General features: G+C 44.9%; 1 protein-coding gene across 1 annotated transcript; it reads left to right on the top strand.

The window, feature by feature from the left end:
- Positions 1–13,622: 13,622 nt before the first annotated feature.
- On the top strand, positions 13,623–20,078 carry PRSS35 (serine protease 35). Its single transcript, XM_075338426.1, has 2 exons — positions 13,623–13,855; positions 16,625–20,078. Exons 1-2 carry the CDS (start codon positions 13,827–13,829, stop codon positions 17,916–17,918), a joined length of 1,323 nt encoding a protein of 440 aa, XP_075194541.1. The 5' UTR covers positions 13,623–13,826; the 3' UTR covers positions 17,919–20,078.
- Positions 20,079–20,690: the final 612 nt, after the last annotated feature.

Here is a 20,690-nt window from a genome sequence, read left to right as displayed (position 1 = left end):
CTTGGTGGCAAAACCCTTGTTGTCAAGCACAGCAGTCAGACGTTTTTATAGTTGAGCATGAGGTTTGTGCACATGTCAGGAGGAATTTTGGTCCACTCCTCTTTGCAGATCATCTCTAAATCATTAAGAATTTGAGGTTTTCACTTGGCAACTTGGAGCTTCAGCTCCCTCCATACGTTTTCTAATGGATTAAGGTCTGGAGACTGGCTAGGCCACTCCATGACCTTAATGTGCTTCTGTTTGACCCACTTCTTTATTGCCTTGGCTGTATATTTTGGGTCATTGTCATGATGGAAGAGCCAGCTATGACTCATTTTTAATGTCCTGGTGGAGGGAAGGAGGTTGTCACTCCATTGTACCATTGATGTGGTGAAGTAGTCCTATGCCCTTTGCAGAGAAACACCCCCAAAACAAAATGTTTCCATCTCCATGCTTGATAGTGGGGACGGTATTATTTGGGTCATAGGCAGCATTTTTCTGGGTTGAATTAAGGTCAAAGAGCTAAATTTTTGTATCTGACCACAGCACCTTCTCCCAATCACTCTTAGGCTAGGTTCGCACACTGCGTCTTTTTGACGCTGCGTTTTTGTGCGTTTTTGGCCGCTAAAAACGCACAAAAACGCACCTGCGTCGAAAAACTTTTTTGATCTCTGCGTTTTGCTGCGTTTTTCCAATGCATTGCATGGGGGGAAAACGCAGAAAAACGCAGGAAAGAACTGACATGTCCATTTTTTTTTTTTAACTCAAAAACGCAGGTAAAAAAAACAGATGTGTGCGGACAGCAAAAATGAAAACTCATAGACTTTGCTGGGGAAGCAAAGTCCTGCAGTTTTGAGTCCAAAAACGCACCCGAAAAACGCGCAAAAACACCGCGAAAAACGCACTGTGCGCACATAGCCCATCGAGGTGTTCATTGGCAAACTTCAGACGGGCCTGCACATGTGCCTTCTTGAGCAGTGGGACTTTGCGAGCACTGCAGGATTTTAAGCCATTACGGCGTAATATGTTACCAATGGTTTTCTTTGTGACAGTGGTCCCAGCTGCCTTGAGATCATTAACAAGTTTCCCACATGTAGTTTTAGGCTGATCACTCACCTTCCTCATGATCCTGGAGACCCCACGAGGTGAGATTTTGCATGGTGCCCCAGATCAATGCCGATTGACACTCATTTTGTATTTCTTCCATTTTCTTACTATTGCACCAACAGTTGTCTCCTTCTCACCTAGCATCTTACTTATGGTTTTGTAGCCCATTCCAGCCTTGTGCAGGTCTCTGATCTTGTCCCTGACATCCTTAGGCCCGTTTCAAACATCCGGCATTTCGCCAGATACCAGATGCGGCACGCATGCAGTACAGTACATAAATTTACAGTGGAAGCGCGACACCATGCGGACAAATGCGGATGTGCATGAAGCACACAACCGCATGGTGTTCTGCTTTAACTGTAAATGAATGTTCTGTACTTCATGTGTTCTTGCTCTTTTGTCTTGCACATGTTGTAGAGGTTAGAGTCTGACTTATTGAGTCTGTGGACAGGAGTCTTTTATACAGGCAGGGCCGGCGTCAGCACGCGGCATACCCGGGCAAATGCCGGGGCCCTGGAGAGCTGGGGGGGCCCACTCGGCCTCGTCAGTTCTGCTGCCCCCGGGCTGAGTTCCGGGGACCGCAGTCCTTGGCACTGGAAACTGTGGCTGCCGGCCCTTTAAGGCCCGCAGACCACAGCGTTCACGGTGTTCTCCTGCATTGAGCATCATCTGTGGGCGGAGCTACCGCCCGGCATCCTGCTCAGTCCCACAGATGAAGGAGTCACAGTACCAGCCAGCGACCCCCAGCACATCGCTTCCCTCCGGCGATGTGTGGGCCCCATCTGCACCGTGACCTGATCAGTATGTGGGACATCACTCCCTCCCCGCCCCTCCCTGTCCCCCCGTGCGTGTGTGGGCCCCGCAGAGCAAGGTGTGTGTCTGTATGTATGTATGTATGTATATGTGCAGCAGAGCAGTATGCGTGTCTGTATGTATGTATATGTGCAGCAGAGCAGTATGCGTGTCTGTATGTATGTACGTATATATGCAGCAGAGCAGTATGGGTGTCTGTATGTATGTATGTATATGTGCAGCAGAGCAGTATGCGTGTCTGTATGTATGTATATATGCAGCAGAGCAGTGTGCGTGTCTGTATGTATGTATATATGCAGCAGAGCAGTGTGCGTGTCTGTATGTATGTATGTATATGTGCAGCAGAGCAGTATGCGTGTCTGTATGTATGTATGTATATATGCAGCAGAGCAGTATGCGTGTCTGTATGTATGCATGTATGTATGCAGCAGAGCAGTATGCGTGTCTATGTATGCATGCAGAGCAGTATGCGTTTGTCTGTATGTATGCATGTATATATGCAGCAGAGCAGTATGCGTGTCTGTATGTATGCATGCAGAGCAGTATGCGTGTCTGTATGTATGTATATATGCAGCAGAGCAGTATGCGTGTGTCTGTATGTATGCATGTATATATGCAGCAGAGCACTATGCGTGTCTGTCTGTATGTATGCATGTATGTATGCAGCAGAGCAGTATGCGTGTCTGTATGTATGCATGCAGAGCAGTATGCGTTTGTCTGTATGTATGCATGTATATATGCAGCAGAGCAGTATGCGTGTCTGTATGTATGCATGCAGAGCAGTATGCGTGTCTGTCTCTATGTATGCAGCAGAGCAGTATTCGTGTCTGTATGTATGTATATATGCAGCAGAGCAGTATGCGTGTGTCTGTATGTATGCATGTATATATGCAGCAGAGCACTATGCGTGTCTGTCTGTATGTATGCATGTATGTATGCAGCAGAGCAGTATGCGTGTCTGTATGTATGCATGCAGAGCAGTATGCGTTTGTCTGTATGTATGCATGTATATATGCAGCAGAGCAGTATGCGTGTCTGTATGTATGCATGCAGGGCAGTATGCGTGTCTGTCTCTATGTATGCAGCAGAGCAGTATGCGTGTCTGTATGTATGCATGCAGAGCAGTATACGTTTGTCTGTATGTATACATGTATATATGCAGCAGAGCAGTATGCGTGTCTCTGTCTGTATGTATGCATGCAGAGCAGTATGTGTGTGTCTGTCTATATGTATGTATGCAGAAGAGCAGTATGTGTGTGTCTGTATGTATGTATGCATGCAGCAGAGCAGTATATGTGTGTCTGTCTGTATGTATGCAGCAGAGCAGTGTGTGTGTGTGTCTGTCTATATGTATGTATGCAGCAGAGCAGTGTGTGTGTGTCTGTATGTATGTATGTATGTATGCATGCAGCAGAGCAGTATGTGTGTGTCTGTCTATATTTATGTATGCATGCTGAGCAGTATGTGTGTGTCTGTATGTATGTAGCAGAGCAGTATGTGTGTGTCTGTCTATATGTATGTATGCAGCATAGCAGTGTGTGTCTCTGTATGTATGCATGTATGATGTGTATCTATGTATGTCAGTGTATATGACTGTATAGATTTGTCTGTTTATATGTATTTTTGTGAGTTTGTCTTTAAATATGTACGTGTATGTATCTGTGTATGTGTGTGTGTCTGCGTGTTTATGGGGCCCACTGGGACTCTTCCGCCCGGGGCCCACAAAAACCTGGAGCCGGCCCTGTATACAGGTGACAATTTAAGACACCTGTCCTTAATGCAGGTAAGTAGTTGATTAGGAGCGTCTAAGTGGTCTGTAGGAGCCAGAACTCTTAATGGTCGGTAGGGGATCAAATACTTATTTCTCTCTGCAAAATGCAAATAAATATATAATTTATGCAATGTGATTTTCTGGATGTTATTTTTGATATTCTGTCTCTCACTGTTAAAATTAACCTACCCATAAAATTGTAGACTGTTCAGATCTTTGTCAGTGGGCAAACTTACAAAATCAGCAAGGGATCAAATAATTATTTCCCTCACTGTAATACCTAATGTGAGTCTATAGTTGATATATGTGTGCATGATATTATATATATATATATCTATATATATAATTGCCTTATTCTGTCTGTCTGTCTGTCATGCTCCAAAATTGTGTCACCGTGACATGTCCTTACGGTGACACAAAGCTGATTGGCCGCTGGGTTCGCCATGGCCCCGCCCCCCCACACGGATTGGCCTCTCGCCCCGGCTGCGCCCCCACACGGATTGGCCAGCCGCTCGCCCAGGCTCTGCCCCCCCCCACAGATTGGCCTCTCGCCCCGGCACCCTGCAGGCATTGGCAACTCGCCCACGCCACGCCCCGCCCCCCTCACGCAATAGACGTTAGCTCTCGCCCCCCCCCCCCCCCCCCCCGCATTGCCCGAACTGACACGGTCACGGAGCCACGAATCCCAGGTGAGTACTGTACTCCCCCCCCTTTCCCCCCTCCCCAACGGAAGCCCACATCAGCGTACGCCGCCGCCGTATGCTGGTGTGGGCTCCCGTGCGAGCGGGGGACGTGTTGCGCTGGTAACCATGCTTGCATAGTTACCAGTAAATCAAGGTCCTGCAACGGCGCGACTTCCACACGCACAAACATAACAGCACACACACACGCATACACACACACATCAGATCGCACTCACTCTCACAAACACCTCACACACACATCGCATCCACATACTCACAGCATCCGGCGATATCGCTTGCTTCTCGGCCTCGATACTGTGCTGTTGTGATCTTCCAGGACCTGACGGAGGATCACATGGCCAGAGGCATGTGGTATGTCCGGATGTTGTGAGTATCAGCGCGTATGTGCGATATCGTCAGTGTCTGTGAGTGGATGCGATCGGGTGTGTGTGAGTGGATGCGATCGGGTGTGTGTGAGTGGATGCGATCGGGTGTGTGTGAGTGGATGCGATCGGGTGTGTGTGAGTGGATGCGATCGGGTGTGTGTGAGTGGATGCGAGGGGCTGAGGCTGGGGACAGAGAGGGGCTGAGGCTGGGGACAGAGAGGGGCTGAGGCTGGGGACAGAGAGGGGCTGAGGCTGGGGACAGAGAGGGGCTGAGGCTGGGGACAGAGAGGGGCTGAGGCTGGGGACAGAGACGGGCTGAGGCTGGGGACAGAGACGGGCTGAGGCTGGGGACAGAGAGGGGCTGAGGCTGGGGACAGAGACGGGCTGATGCTGGGGACAGAAGGCTGATGCTGCGGGTAGAGAGGCTGATGCTGGTGCAGCATGGGGGATGGATTACAATGGGGGGTGCGCAGCATGGGGGATGGAGCACGTTTGGGAGTGCGCAGCATGGGGAATGGAGCACGTTTGGGAGTGCGCAGCATGGCGGATGGAGCACGTTTGGGAGTGCGCAGCATGGCGGATGGAGCACGTTTGGGAGTGCGCAGCATGGCGGATGGAGCACGTTTGGGAGTGCGCAGCATGGCGGATGGAGCACGTTTGGGAGTGCGCAGCATGGCGGATGGAGCACGTTTGGGAGTGCGCAGCATGGCGGATGGAGCACGTTTGGGAGTGCGCAGCATGGCGGATGGAGCACGTTTGGGAGTGCGCAGCATGGCGGATGGAGCACGTTTGGGAGTGCGCAGCATGGCGGATGGAGCACGTTTGGGAGTGCGCAGCATGGCGGATGGAGCACGTTTGGGAGTGCGCAGCATGGCGGATGGAGCACGTTTGGGAGTGCGCAGCATGGCGGATGGAGCACGTTTGGGAGTGCGCAGCCTGGCGGATGGAGCACGTTTGGGAGTGCGCAGCATGGCGGATGGTGCACGTTTGGGAGTGCGCAGCATGGCGGATGATGCACGTTTGGGAGTGCGCAGCATGGCGGATGGTGCACCATGGGAAGTGCGCAGCATGGGAGATGGAGCACGATGGGGAGTGCGCTGCATGGGGGATGGAGCACAATGGGAAGTGCACAACACACCACACACACACACACACACACTGGGAACCACAAACAACTGCCCTACACAGACACCTACACACAAAGACAACGCTGCACACACACAACACCCAACACACAAACACCGCGGCACACACAAATATACGCACATACCGCACAACACACACATTGCACAAAACATACCTCCCCACAAAACACACCACACACACACAAACCGCGCAACACACAACGCTACAGACACACAGCGCTCCACAAACAACGCAACACACATACAACACCGCTCTCACACCCAGACAACACCCAGAACATGTACAGCGCCCTACACAAACACTTGGTAACTACACACAACATATATATATATATATATATATATATATATATATATATATATATATATATATATATATATATATATATATATATATATATATATATATATAAACAAAAATCATACATGAACTACACAATACGTAAATTCTAGAATACCCGATGCGTAGAATCGGGCCACCTTCTAGTATATATATACATATATATATATATATATATAAAAATATGTGTGTGTGTGTGTGTGTGTGTGTGTGTATATATATATATATATGCCGCCCCGTGCCCCGTTACCTTCAGGTCGTCTCAGGGTCTTCAGGGTCGGCGCGTCCTGGCTCCTTCTGGTCACAGGTAGGTTGACTTCTATGGGATTCGTGACGCCACTATCGGTATTGCGGTCAGGGCGACCGCGACTGCAGATTAGGAGACGCCTGGGGCTGATGGTAGGTGCAGTTAGATGGAATAGCCTCCCGAGAGTGAGGCTAGCCCCAGGGCCTGGTTTAGGTGTGTGGCACCACAGGTCGCAGAAGAACTCACACACACGGCAGGAATGTCTTTCAGGGTTTTTACTCACTTCAGGTGGCAGGGGTGAGTAACCTGGGCGATGCTGTGATACTCCAAGTGGAAACCAGGCTCCTTCAGGCTGACTTAGGGGGTGGCTACTGACTCGGCTTCCTAGCCCTTGTGTTTTTGTGGTGACCCAGACTTGTAATCCTACGGGGTCATCCAGGGAAGTTGCTTCTGCCTGTTCTCCCCTTTTTTGTCCCGTCTGCTTGTAGCCTGGACCAGGTCACTACAGCTTCTTGCTTCTTGTGATCTATGGGCGCTCTCGTTGCTATGTGGCTATGGACTCTGTGGTGTTTTGGTGGAGGGTATGAAGTACCCTCACCTGCAGGTTGAGCAGGCCAACTGAATGGGCCCCTGCTCTGGGGACCTGTAACCCCATGCGGGCCTGGTCCTCGCCTGGCAGTCCCCGTACTCAGCCACCTCTCTGCACTCCGGCCTTAGGTGGATTTCGGGCGGCACTACCAGGTGACCGTTCTCCCCTGCCAGCAACCACTGCACCTGCGGTGTCTGACTAGTGACAGCCTCCAGGTTTCCTCCTTGCGACTGCTCTCCCTGAGCTTCACTGACTGACTCGGCTCGCTACTCCCTCCCCTCTGTGCCTGCCTACGCAACTTAGCAACCAGACTATCTACCACACCCCTTGAGTGGAAATGGAGGCCACGCCCCCTCCTGGAGACCCCAGGAGTCCCTTCAAAGGTCAATGTAGGAGACCTGGTTACTATGTGTAACCACACCCCGGTCAGCCTTCTGGATTACCTGTGTTGTACTACCCCCAGCATGGGTGCAGTACTCAGTGGTGCCTGACCAGGTCAGGGGTGCCACATATATACAGTACAGACCAAAAGTTTGGACACACCTTCTCAAAGAGTTTTCTTTATTTTCATGACTCTAAAAATTGTAGATTCACATTGAAGACATCAAAACTATGAATTAACACATGTGGAATGAAATACTTAAAAAAGTGTGAAACAACTGAAAATATGTCTTATATTCTAGGTTCTTCAAAGTAGCCACCTTTTGCTTTGATTACTGCTTTACACACTCTTGGCATTCTCTTGATCAGCTTCAAGAGGTAGTCACCGGAAATGGTCTTCCAACAGTCTTGAAGGAGTTCCCAGAGATGCTTAGCACTTGTTGGCCCTTTTGCTTTCACTCTACGGTCCAGCTCACCCCAAACCATTTCGATTGGGTTCAGGTTTGGTGACTGTGGAGGCCAGGTCATCTGGCGTAGCATCCCATCACTCTCCTTCTTAGTCAAATAGCCCTTTCACAGCCTGGAGGTGTGTTTGGGGTCATTGTCCTGTTGAAAAATAAATGATGGTCCAACTAAACGCAAACCGGATGGAATAGCATGCCGCTGCAAGATGCTGTGGTAGCCATGCTGGTTTAGTATGCCTTCAATTTTGAATAAATCTCCAAGTGTCACCAGCAAAGCACCCCCACACCAACACACCTCCTCCATGCTTCATGGTGAGAACCAGGCATGTAGAGTCCATCCGTTCACCTTTTCTACAAAGACACGGTGGTTGGATCCAAAGATCTCAAATTTGGACTCATCAGACCAAAGCACAGATTTCCACTGGTCTAAATATCCATTCCTTGTGTTCTTTAGCCCAAACAAGTCTCTTCTGCTTGTTGCCTGTCCTTAGCAGTGGTTTCCTAGCAGCTATTTTACCATGAAGGCCTGCTGCACAAAGTCTCCTCTTAATAGTTGTTCTAGAGATGAGAAGGTGTGTCCAAACTTTTGGCCTGTACTGTATATAAACACATACACACAAGAAAAGAGAAAAGCCGAGTTGCCGAGTTTTTCAACCCATTTTTTTTTTTTATGCTGAAAATGCCCCCCCTCCCCCCTCCCTGTCCTTTTACTTGCCACTTGCGGGCCGCAGGCACATAAATCCCTCAGTGATCGCGGCTTGTGCAGGGGCCTCCGCTGTTGTCATAAGTGCTTTATTTCACGACAACAGCGGTGGCCCTGTGTACCAGCCACAATCACCGGGGGGTCTATGAGCCTGCGGTCTTCAAGATGCAGGTAAGAGGACACCGCAGGAATGGAGGACAGGTGAGAATAATTTGTGTGTGTGTGTGTGTGTGTGTGTGTGTGTGTGTGTGTAAAACAGCATAATAGGGGACAAGAAGGAGACCGGAATGAGGGCATTACTGAACGACATACGGTACATTTCCAGAAGAAAATAAAAGATTCTATCATAATACAGACTTCTAATGAGGCTTTAGAAATATCACTGAATAGGAAATGCAAGTGTGCTGCCCCTGCGACAGCCGACGCGGTGTGTGGTAACGTGAGGGACCACCGCTGCCGTTTGGGGGAGAGAGCCGTGGAACGATGGAGTGGCAGCTCGAGATGTTAACCCAATAAGTTAGGACCCTGCTACACCAAATCGGTGCTCTGGAGAAAAATAGTTATATGTAGGAAAGAACTCCGGCACTCTGAATACCCCAGTAAGAGACTTAAACGAATATAATGTTCAAAATGATTTTTTATTCAAAGAAAAAGAGTCCATAAATAAACGTTTTCGACCTAATTCGGTCTTCTTCTGAAAGGACTTATCTATATTCAAGATACAAACAGGAAAATAAAATGACAATTATCCTATACAGAGAAATTATCATATGATGAAATAAAATGCAAAACCTTTATAACCATTTGGTGAAGGAGAATAGTACTGTGCAGGAATGTGGAGAATTGTGCAAATAGACATCGCAAACCAAAGGGATAAGTGACTGGATAGGTCAATTTAAATGATTACCCTAGGTACCGATGGAGATGCAGAAAAAACAACGATCCTCCTGTATGAAAACCTCCTTTATGAATCCACCGTATCAAAACGGACCTGATATCGCAGAAGAAAATCCTTGTCTGTACAGGGAATATTTTATACAAGAAAGACTTTGGTTCCTCATAGAAGATTAACAAAATAGGTATAAGACATTATGTCCCTAATATAGGTAAATTACCTGCTATGCTGAAAAAAAATTTTTGAAAATTTTTTTTTGAAAAAATGTTTTTTTAAAAATTTTTTTTTCTTTGATTGAGGGTGTTTACTAATAATATCCTAATAGCCTGACGGGAAAATGACTTTACCACGTGTTTAAGTCAATCAGCTCTTCTATTAAAAGAAGAAAAATTATAATATAGAAATGTCCAATGACCATTGCCAAAATAACGAAAAAAACCTACCACCACGGTATCATCAAAGATATAAAGATCAATTGCCTTTGGGACTATTCAATGACACAAATTCAGAATGCCGTCCTATGATTATCCAAAATTGGATGTCTATAAAGGGACAAAATACGGGAAAAACACCCTTATTTTGTTACAAACGGTCCAACAATCTCAAGAATCATTTAGTCCATGCTGATATTGGCTCTGACCTGCATAGAACTCGACAAACATTTTTAAATACTCAACAACAGGGCACATTTCCATGCCTGGGGTGTGCTCAATGCTCAAATGTTACAAGGAGCGCTACTTTCACCAATCCCAGAACAGGAAAAGTTTTTCAGATCAGAGGGTTCTTTACGTGTAATAGTACTTATGTGATTTATCTCATAAAGTGCCCTTGCGGTCTCGGGTATGTTGGCGAGACAATCCAACATATCCGAGACCGCATAAATAAACATAAGTCGGACATCCGTTGCGGGCGAGTCTTATTGCCAGTTCCCCAACATTTTGTCTCAAAATGAATTTGTGTCATTGAATAGTCCCAAAGGCAATTGATCTTTATATCTTTGATGATACCGTGGTGGTAGGTTTTTTTCGTTATTTTGGCAATGGTCATTGGACATTTCTATATTATAATTTTTCTTCTTTTAATAGAAGAGCTGATTGACTTAAACACGTGGTAAAGTCATTTTCCCGTCAGGCTATTAGGATATTATTAGTAAACACCCTCAATCAAAGAAAAAAAATTTTTCAAAAAAATTTTTTCAGCATAGCAGGTAATTTACCTATATTAGGGACATAATGTCTTATACCTATTTTGTTAATCTTCTATGAGGAACCAAAGTCTTTCTTGTATAAAATATTCCCTGTACAGACAAGGATTTTCTTCTGCGATATCAGGTCCGTTTTGATACGGTGGATTCATAAAGGAGGTTTTCATACAGGAGGATCGTTGTTTTTTCTGCATCTCCATCGTTTCCTAGGGTAATCATTTAAATTGACCTATCCAGTCACTTATCCCTTTGGTTTGCGATGTCTATTTGCACAATTCTCCACATTCCTGCACAGTACTATTCTCCTTCACCAAATGGTTATAAAGGTTTTGCATTTTATTTCATCATATGATAATTTCTCTGTATAGGATAATTGTCATTTTATTTTCCTGTTTGTATCTTGAATATAGATAAGTCCTTTCAGAAGAAGACCGAATTAGGTCGAAAACGTTTATTTATGGACTCTTTTTCTTTGAATAAAAAATCATTTTGAACATTATATTCGTTTAAGTCTCTTACTGGGGTATTCAGAGTGCCGGAGTTCTTTCCGAGATGTTAACCCCTCCGTGGGAAGGGGGAGTGGTGTCCCGGGACTCTGTGATGAATGGAGTGGGGAACCCGTCCGGAGTGAAGGGATATCGGGTACTCACAGTCCAAAATCACTGATGCTGACACCAGGTAAACCAAACTCTTGAATGCTACGTCTCTGTTGGTTGAGCACGCTGGGTCCGTGCCCCTTTGGTGTTGCTGGTTGGTCTGAAGCCTTGTCCCTTGGCACTGTGTGTCCTTCGTATGGATCCCTTTCGCTTAGAACTACTCGGATCCCGCTCACCCGCGTGGCTAGCAGGGTGAGCTTGCTCTCAGGGTTCACGCTTGGGATTTCTGGACGGTTGTGGGAAGTCCTATCTCTCTCGTTGTGCTAGTACTTTGATTCTGGAGCGGGTGGGGAATGGTTCTTGAAGACTCCGTTCCCGTTGGGTGAATGACTGGGTTGTGTGAAGCTTCTTCCCAGCCTAGGGTCCACGTACCCTGTCGTACACTGGACCCTGCCAAGTTGTAGCACAAGGCAGCCAGCCTGCTCTCTGTAGCAGCACCGTGCCTCCTGTCACTACCGGGGTTCCAGCTCCTTCTGGCCAGGCCAACGTCTGGCACCTGGGACGGGTACAGGAGCCCAGCTACACAGCGTGACCTGTCCTGTCACCGCTGTCTTGCTGCTCAACTACTACTCTACTGACATCTCTGCCCTCCCTCTTCCATCCCTCCATCTGGGTATCCCTATTCCCCTCAGGCAGCCCAATGGGTGTTAGGTGGGTGTGGTGCAGAGTGTTCCTCAGGATTTAGGTATACCTGTTGGTAGCAACACCAAATTGACAGGACCCGTAACCAAGGAGGAGCGGGTACCATGCAGAAGGGCAGATTGCACGGCACCCTTGTGACGACCTGATAGGCCAGGGTGTCACACAAGTATAAAGCAGAAATATCCTGTTAAGACTCCTTTCACATAGCGTTTCACCTCCATTCAGTGGATCAGTCAGGGCTTAAGCCTGCTTTACACCTTACAATTAAGTATAAGATATCGTATGCGATGTGACACGCCCCCATCGTATGTGCGGCACGTTCAATTTGTTAACAGTGTCGCACAAACGATTATTTGCCGTCACACGTACTTACCTACCATACGACCTCGATGTGGGCAACGAACATCCACTTCCTGGAGTGGGAGGGACTTTCGGCGTCACAGCGACGTCACACGGCAGCCGGCCAATAGAAGCGGAGGGGCGGAGATAAGCGGGACAAAAACATCCCGCCCACCTCCTTCCTTCCGCATAGCAGGCGGGAGCCGTGGGACGCAGGTAAGGTGCAATTCATCGTTCCCGGGGTGTCACACACAGCGATGTGTGCTGCCTCGGGAACATTGAACAACCCGACGTTCAATTTTTAGGTTTTGAACGACGTGTATGCGATCAACGTTTTTTCGCTCAATCGCAATCGCACGGAGGTTACACACACTACAATATCACTGCGATGCCGGATGTGCATCACAACGTGACCCCGCCGACACATTGTTAGATATATTGTAGCGGGTAAAGCCCGCTTTACTTCTGAACCCCTTCACAGAACGGGATTCTGCCATATGCACAGACGGGGCCATTGACCATTTATAATGATGGAGTCCCCATGTGTTTTGTCGTTCACCATTTTCAGCTGTATACGTCTATTGGAGGTGGTCAGCAATACGCAGTCTATTACGTTATACAGTAGATGTATGATGCTGCCAAAAATGATGCGTGACAGGACACGGTGACTCCATCTGGATCCTTATAAATAGTCAATGGCTCCGTCGGAGCATACATCTAAATGCGAGGGAGGGTCGGACATAAGATGAATGAAGGAACGAATGCTATGTGAATGTGCCCTTAGACAGTAAACTATACATAATGTCAGGTACTACAGATGGAAGATCTTTAACAGTATTTGCACTTTACTGTTTTAACATATACAGCCAAATTCAGGTTATTTTGGACTACAAAAAGGATTGTCCCACGATGATAAGCCATCATTTCTATAGTCTTGGATAACCCCTTTATGTAAAAAATATAAGTAAAAATAATGGTTATGTATATGTTACGAAAGCAATAACATCTGATCTCTTCTTTCAGGGTCCAGTGAGAAATATATCATGGGCATTAACAATAATAATATACAGATCAATGTTATATGAGCTGGAAATCAAAATAATGGCTGGATAGGAATCTAGCAATGTGCAGGAGTCCTGAGGTACCAGTGAGGATAAGGAGGCAGAGAGGAGGTGTGCCTGCGCCCCCTGGCTGTGGGAACAGCCAGTGCAAGATCTAGCTATAAAGGGGCTGTGCACTTTACTGGTACCTTCATTTCACCTCCTAGAATTGCTTTATCCTCAAATGTCTTCTGGAATCAGTAAGGCAGCTCAGCACTACCCTGCCCCTCCCAGAAGCCCATTTTCTGCTTAGCCCCCTCTTGCTCAGTGCATTGCATATCCCTCCCTCTTCTGTATGGGCTGGAGGTGCTGAATCCTGCTACTACCTCCAGGATTGGACCTCAGTGTCAGCACAGAGTGGGAATGAGGAGCTGTCTGCCTGATGACTGGAGTTCATCGCTTCTTTACTAGGTAAGACAAAACTCTACACATTTGCAAGTACCTGGGCTGACTTCTCTGTATGAAAAAAGCCACCTGAATGCAACATCCAACTATAGAGTATCCTTGGCTTCTTTGGAGGTCTCAGGTGCAGAATGTGCAGAACCACCGGTATTGCTCTTCATAGGACTTCAGCAAATGTTACTATATTATTGGATTCCTGTAATCAATGAGTAGGAAACAAAGAAGTCTTGTAGTTTTAGGATGTGACCCAAAAATGTGTTTCCCATATTAAACTTCTCTTTTCTTATCCTTTCCCTACTAATTGTTGGAATTAAATCAGAGATCCTCCCTGGAAAAGGTTCTGCAACATATTAAATCAGGATCTCACACCGGAGACTTAAGTCAGACTAGGAAGGTCATGCAAAGGATTCCTTCAGGGCTCTAAAAGAAAAAGAAACAATGTGTCTGGCACTAATAATAAAAGATGTATATGTAAAGTTCACAGGTACCATGACTGGTAGGTGGAAGCCAATGGCACCTATAAAAGGTACAGAAAGATCAATACTGTCCAGTATGGATACCACTAATGTCTTCATTGTGCCCGCATTTTTGTAGGGGCAGTCTACACTTTTTACCGAAAACCTAGTAACAGTCACAGTCTCTGTCTGATTTGATTGTTTATTGATATGTAATGCACATAATAACTTTGTATAGTTTTGACATAGTTTGTAAATGATAGATTGGTGCAGAATATGGGCAGAGAATAAATATTGGATCCCAAGGGTTCTTCTAACTATAACGTTGGAAGATATGATCATGCATTAAAGATAGCAATAATAATGTTTTACAATAGGGAGATGTGAAGACTTTGTTTGTAAACACAAAGTTATGAATTAAGTTCATGGTCCGGTTTTATGAAACTAGTCTGATATGGACTCGTAAGTACATCTGCGCTTTCTAGTTGTTTCCTGACACCTAGTGGATTTAGTGAGCATTACATATTGACGACCAGGATCCAGTTATTTACTATACGTTTTACCTATCATTTTATTATATAGTGCCATTTATTCCATGGCGCTTTACATGTGAACATTTATCATATAGCGCAAACAGAAGAGGGACCTTAAGCAAGAACCATTAATGTGCTCTTTGCAGTCCTATAGTTAATGGTAATACACTCCTTTCTGTATCCTTGAGAGAAGTTGCTTGTTCAGATGGACATGACCTCTCGTACCTCTTGATCCCATGTGCACTAATGATATGCCACTGGTGGCGCTAACATATTCTGCAGCAAAGTACACAGATTCAAATCACTCAGAAAATACATTTATATTCTGCATATCAATATATGATAACAAGACATAGAAGTCTGCTGAGAAACACTTGCCTTTGTGATCTTTCTTACTCTTCCTTAGTTATAGTTTAGTTTTACTAAAAATCATAATCTATGGCCAACAATACTACAGTAGCTTGGGCACATCCCATATAAAGCCTGCCCTTCCATGACATGCTCCAGTATTTTCCTTACAGTTGTATTCCTCTTGCATTGAAATTCCCTACAATAATGAAGACAGTCAGTGACGGATGAGACATCCTAAGAGTAAAATATTTAGGATTTGCATGGAAGTGAGACAAGTCTGGAATATTTCAGCAGGTCAAGTAACATTACTTAGATTCCAACAAGCACTTAGGTCCCAAGTATGCCCTGCAGGAAGACAAGCGCTGCATTATATGTCTTTATGTGGACCAGAGTGCTGATAACTCGTGATGGAGTATTAGTAAAGAAAGTAGAAGAGCCTTACTTTCCATGTACGTACCATCTGTCTGCCATTATGTGCTTTGATACGCGCATTGTCCCAATGACCTGAAACCCCTGAATTCACAAAGAGTGAAATTAGAAATAATTTGTCCCATTTCATTTCTGAGATATGTGAAGCTCAATGAAACTTTTTGGGACTTTGTACCGTATGAATCAGTATATGGCATAATCCACTCCTGGTTACTTACACTGTGTACTTTAAAACTGGAAGAAAGGAGCCTGACTTTCCAAAAATTGGGCACATTGCCAACCATCTGTAATTTGTAGGTAGACGCCTTCCCTGGTTTAACCCTTGCAGGCATATGTGACATTTAGTCCGGCTGCAGATGAGCATATAAAAAAAATTGTCCAAGTTTCATCCGAAAAATTTTCATCCACGAGCCATTCATGCATCCGTTTTTAATTTTGTGTGAGATCAGTTTTCATTCATCTACATTAAAAAATGTACATAATCAAATGCAGTTTCTATGTTTCTAATAAAAATGTATCCAAAAAAATTGGATGTTTCATGTGAGATCCGATTTTTTTTTACGTACCCATAGACTTCAATGAGCAAGTCATATTCTATATATGCAAGATTGATTTTCTTCACACTGACAGTTGGATTGAGAGAAAAATCATTCATCTGAACAGCCCTATTGAAGAACATGGTCCAATGTGCTGTCCATGTGCTATCCAAACAAAAATCGGACAGCAAATGTCCAATTTATACACCAGTCTTCATGAGCCCTTACACAGATTTATAGTATGACTACTAAGGTCTTACAAGTGGACTATGCATTTTCTATTGCTCAGTTGTTAAATAATAGACATAAAATATGGACTAGTAATTATATTACAAAAAGCAATAGAATATAAGCATGATTGTTGGATTGCTTTAGATCGTCACACAGTATATGAATCATAATAGTCATGTTAGCGTTATATCAGTTGGCGTCTTCTGGAAAGTATACCTTTTGATGCATTATTTCTTTTTCTAGGTCAGGACCATTGGGCAGAATGTATCGCTTACATCTTTTACTCCTCCTACTCTCTACACTGATGCCAAATACCAGCAAGGCAGATGATGAAGATCAGGAAGGCTACAACTGGCATGTCAAGGAGATACCTCACATTGTCAATGCAGATGTTGTCCAGCTCAACAGTCCAATGTTTCAAGCAGAACCGGTACAGGAACTCCACGGAACCTGTGGGATTGAATGTCAGAAGAACTTACCGCCACCAAGTCAAAATGACCTTGAAAACTACCTTTCCTATGAGACAATGTTTGACAATGGGACACGTATCATGACAAAAGTAAAGGTTCGTCTGCCTGTCAGGTTGGATCAGACCAGCCCATCAGTAAAACATACTCTACGAAGGAAGAGGCAGATTTACGGTACTGACAGTAGATTCAGTATATCTGACAAGCATTTTATGACTAATTATCCATTTAGTACCGCAGTTAAGCTTTCTTCTGGCTGCAGCGGCATTCTCATTTCACCTAAACATGTGTTAACAGCAGCCCACTGTGTACACGATGGCACAGATTACATCAAGAATAGCAAAAAGTTACGAGTTGGAATCCTCAAAATCAGAACAAAGAGAGGAGGTAGAAGACGTAAGGGTGCCAAGAAAAACCGAGAGAGCCCGCCTACTGATGAAGATACGCCAAAGAGGGGTAAAAGAAAACAGAAGAAGTCCGTACAAAAAAGGTCAGTAGCAGAAGAGGCAGACACAGAGGAGACACATCAGAGATCTGGTGGTGAAAAGGGCTCCATAGCTGGAAAGCCTTCCTTCCAGTGGACACGAGTCAAAGCAATTCAGATTCCTAAAGGATGGTTTAAGGATGTATCCCAAAATATGACCCTGGACTATGATTACGCAGTTCTAGAACTAAAGCGCTCACAAAAGAAGAACTACATGGACCTTGGAATCAGCCCTGAGGTCTATAACATGCAGGGCAGTAGAGTGCACTTCTCGGGTTTTGATGAGGACAGACCAGGACAGTTAGTCTACCGTTTTTGCAGTGTGTCAGTGGAATCTAATGAACTTTTTTATCAGTACTGTGATGCAGAACCAGGTTCTAGTGGTTCTGGTATTTACATCCGTCTCAAAGAACCCAACAAGAAAAAGTGGAAGCGAAAAATCATTGCAATCTATTCAGGTCACCAGTGGGTGGAAGTTGGTGCTGAGCAGCAGGATTACAATGTAGCCGTCAGAATTACACCTCTCAAATATGCCCAGATATGTCTCTGGATTCATGGCAATAATGCCGACTGTTCTCAAGGCTGAACCTATGTTAAAAAAAAAAAATCTATGAAAACTTATGGAAGGAAAATTCTAGAGAAAGTTATTTAAAACTTTGACAAAGGGACAATTTTCTAGAAAATGCAATACCAAAGGCAAAATCTAACACATGCCCTAACAAAACACCAGTGAAGGGGATATTGGAAGCTGTAGAAAAATAACAGCTACCTATATAGGAAAAAGGAATTATGAAATGTAAATATTTATTGGAAGAAACCAGCAGATTTGCTGTCAATATAGAGAACTCAGGACTGCCCCGAAGTATGCAGATTGTTTTACAAGATTTACTCCAGGGCGATTACAGAAATGGAGATTCACAATCACTTCACATTGTGATTTTTATTTGTTTCTTTGTGGTAGCAATCATTCAGAGAACACACATTGGTGTTAAGAGCACATGAAACATTCTTGGTTTGTTACAGTGCATGTACCGCACATGGCAAAATAAAAGAATGCAAATGATGTATTCGTGCTTTCCCATAAATCATCTGCCCATGTTGAGGTTAGGTTTTAAGCTTTATCTTAAAGGGAATCTGTCAACTACTTTTTGTTACCTTGTCTGAGAGCAGCATGATGTAGGCAAAAGAGACCGTGAATTCAATGATGTATCACTTAGTTTACTGGGTGCAACGGTTCTGATACAATCAGTTTTAGATTTAGATTTTAGATGCAAACCCCACCCACACCAGGGTCTCTTTGTACACAGTCTATATACAGTGAGCTGCTTATGACAGATAGAGGGGCATGTTGGACTACCAGATATGAGGCAATGATAATCGTCTGATGCTAAAACAGTCATTGCAAGTGAACAACAGCCTGGAACTAGATAAGAGACACATAGCCGAAATCTGTATTTTAACCCCATAGTTAAAACCTGCTGATGGGCTCCCTTTAAATAAATGTTCTGCGTATCTCATGTTTGCACGCACTGGTGTGAGCATGTGTGTGCAGAAATGTTAAAGGGAACCTGTCACCAGGTAGTTCCCTTATAAGCTGTGGCCATCAAACAGTGAGCCCTTATATGCATTCTAGAATGCAGTATATAAGTACCCAGGCTACATCGTAGAACATAAAAAAAGACCTTTATTACACTCACCTGGGGGGCGGCTGGATCCGATTTGCATCGCTGGTCTCGATCCAGTGCCTGCTCTCTTCATTCCATCGCGGTCCTCTTTCCAAGCTGTGTAGATGATGTAGTATCCTACGTCATCCACACAGTGGCCGCCATTGTGCTCCTGCGGTCGCGTACCTCTTTCTGCCCTGCTGCGGGAATAGCACAATAATGGAAAGGCACTGGGAAGGTCAAATAATGCCTATGCATGCACACTACAATACTTTGATCTACCCTCAGCAGAGCAGAGAGAAGTGCATGTGTGCAGGAACGCAATTGCGGCCTGTGTGTGGATGACGTAGGACGAGTCATACACACGGGCTGGGAAGGAGGATGGCGAGTGTACAAGATGTTGGAGACACCGGACCAGAGAGCAGCGATGCTCATTGGACCTGACTGCCAAGATTTTATAAAGTTCTTTTAGGGGTCTGCATCAAAGTGCACCTTCCTAGAATGCAGCCCAGGAGCTGCAGAAGGTGATATTTTTGGTTTAATAGGGAAAAAACTGGTGACAGGTTCCCTTTAAAGCTATGTCCTTTGCATTTATTGCTACTAGAACTCTTAAGTAAAACTATCCATTGTGTCCATAATGAACAGTCATTTTCTGCTTTAAAGACTCCCTTTAAATGTTGGTAATTGAAGACACAGCAGTCATAACATATACATTGTGGAGATATGGCCCTGTGCCAAGAAGTAATGGTGACCTGTCAGATGGTCGACATATATTTTACCCTTGATTACAAGGCAAAAGTTGGGTTAGTACAGAACAATGCTCTCCTGGGAGAAAGCAATATGTCTTCTATTTTCTTTACTGGCAGAGAGCCACTTTCCTTGTAGAGGCATAAAGCAAAGTGGCTGCCCAGGGCGGAGCAAATGTTACTGGTAATTGACCATAGACTGGAGAGGACTCTTATTGTATACAGCCATTTTCTTGTTCCTCTGCATGGATAGTGACTGTCAGCCTAGAGAAGAGTACACTCAATATATTGTATATACAAGACACAGCGCATACAAAGCAAATAAAATAATGTACAGAGCATCACAGTTCATTTCATCTTTAATTCCAAATTCTGTGTACATGCTACTGTTTCCTCCTATGTTAAGACTGAAGAAGGTAAAGAATTCCAGGCCTCTGCTAAAAGTGCCTGAAAATGCTAACATGCTTAAAAAAAAACCCAAAAAAACCCAAAAGATAAATTACAAAGATTACTTTTCAACAATTGTGTCAGTTTATAAATAATTGGAAAGCCTCTTTAGTTAAATCTTATTTCTGTGCAGAGCTATAGCCATTGGAAGCTGCAAGCCTAAACGTTCTTGTGAAAGTCTTTTATGCCTGAAGTTCTTCTGTGAATTCAATTTATCACATTCCCCCAACATCCCCTATATAAACACATCATTGTTCCTATTTGGCCAGGTAGGAGGTTTGCTCTTTTAGACCTCATTCACATGGCCGTATTGCATGTATGTGTTGTATTTACATGTATCCATTGCTTCACTGATGCAACACGTACTCAATATAATCTACTAGCTGTAGTACCCGGGTGTTGCCGGGGGATAGTAACTGTCTCTGTCTCTCTCCCAGTCTCTGTCTCGCTGTCTCTTTCCCCGTCTGTTTTTGTCTGTCTGTCTCTCGCCTCGTCTCTTTC

The sequence above is a fragment of the Anomaloglossus baeobatrachus genome, chromosome 3 (assembly GCF_048569485.1).
Source record: "Anomaloglossus baeobatrachus isolate aAnoBae1 chromosome 3, aAnoBae1.hap1, whole genome shotgun sequence".
In the NCBI taxonomy this organism is placed as follows: Eukaryota; Metazoa; Chordata; class Amphibia; order Anura; family Aromobatidae; genus Anomaloglossus; species Anomaloglossus baeobatrachus.
The sequence above is the reverse complement of the archived record's forward strand: the minus strand, read 5'-3'. Positions and strand labels throughout refer to the sequence as shown.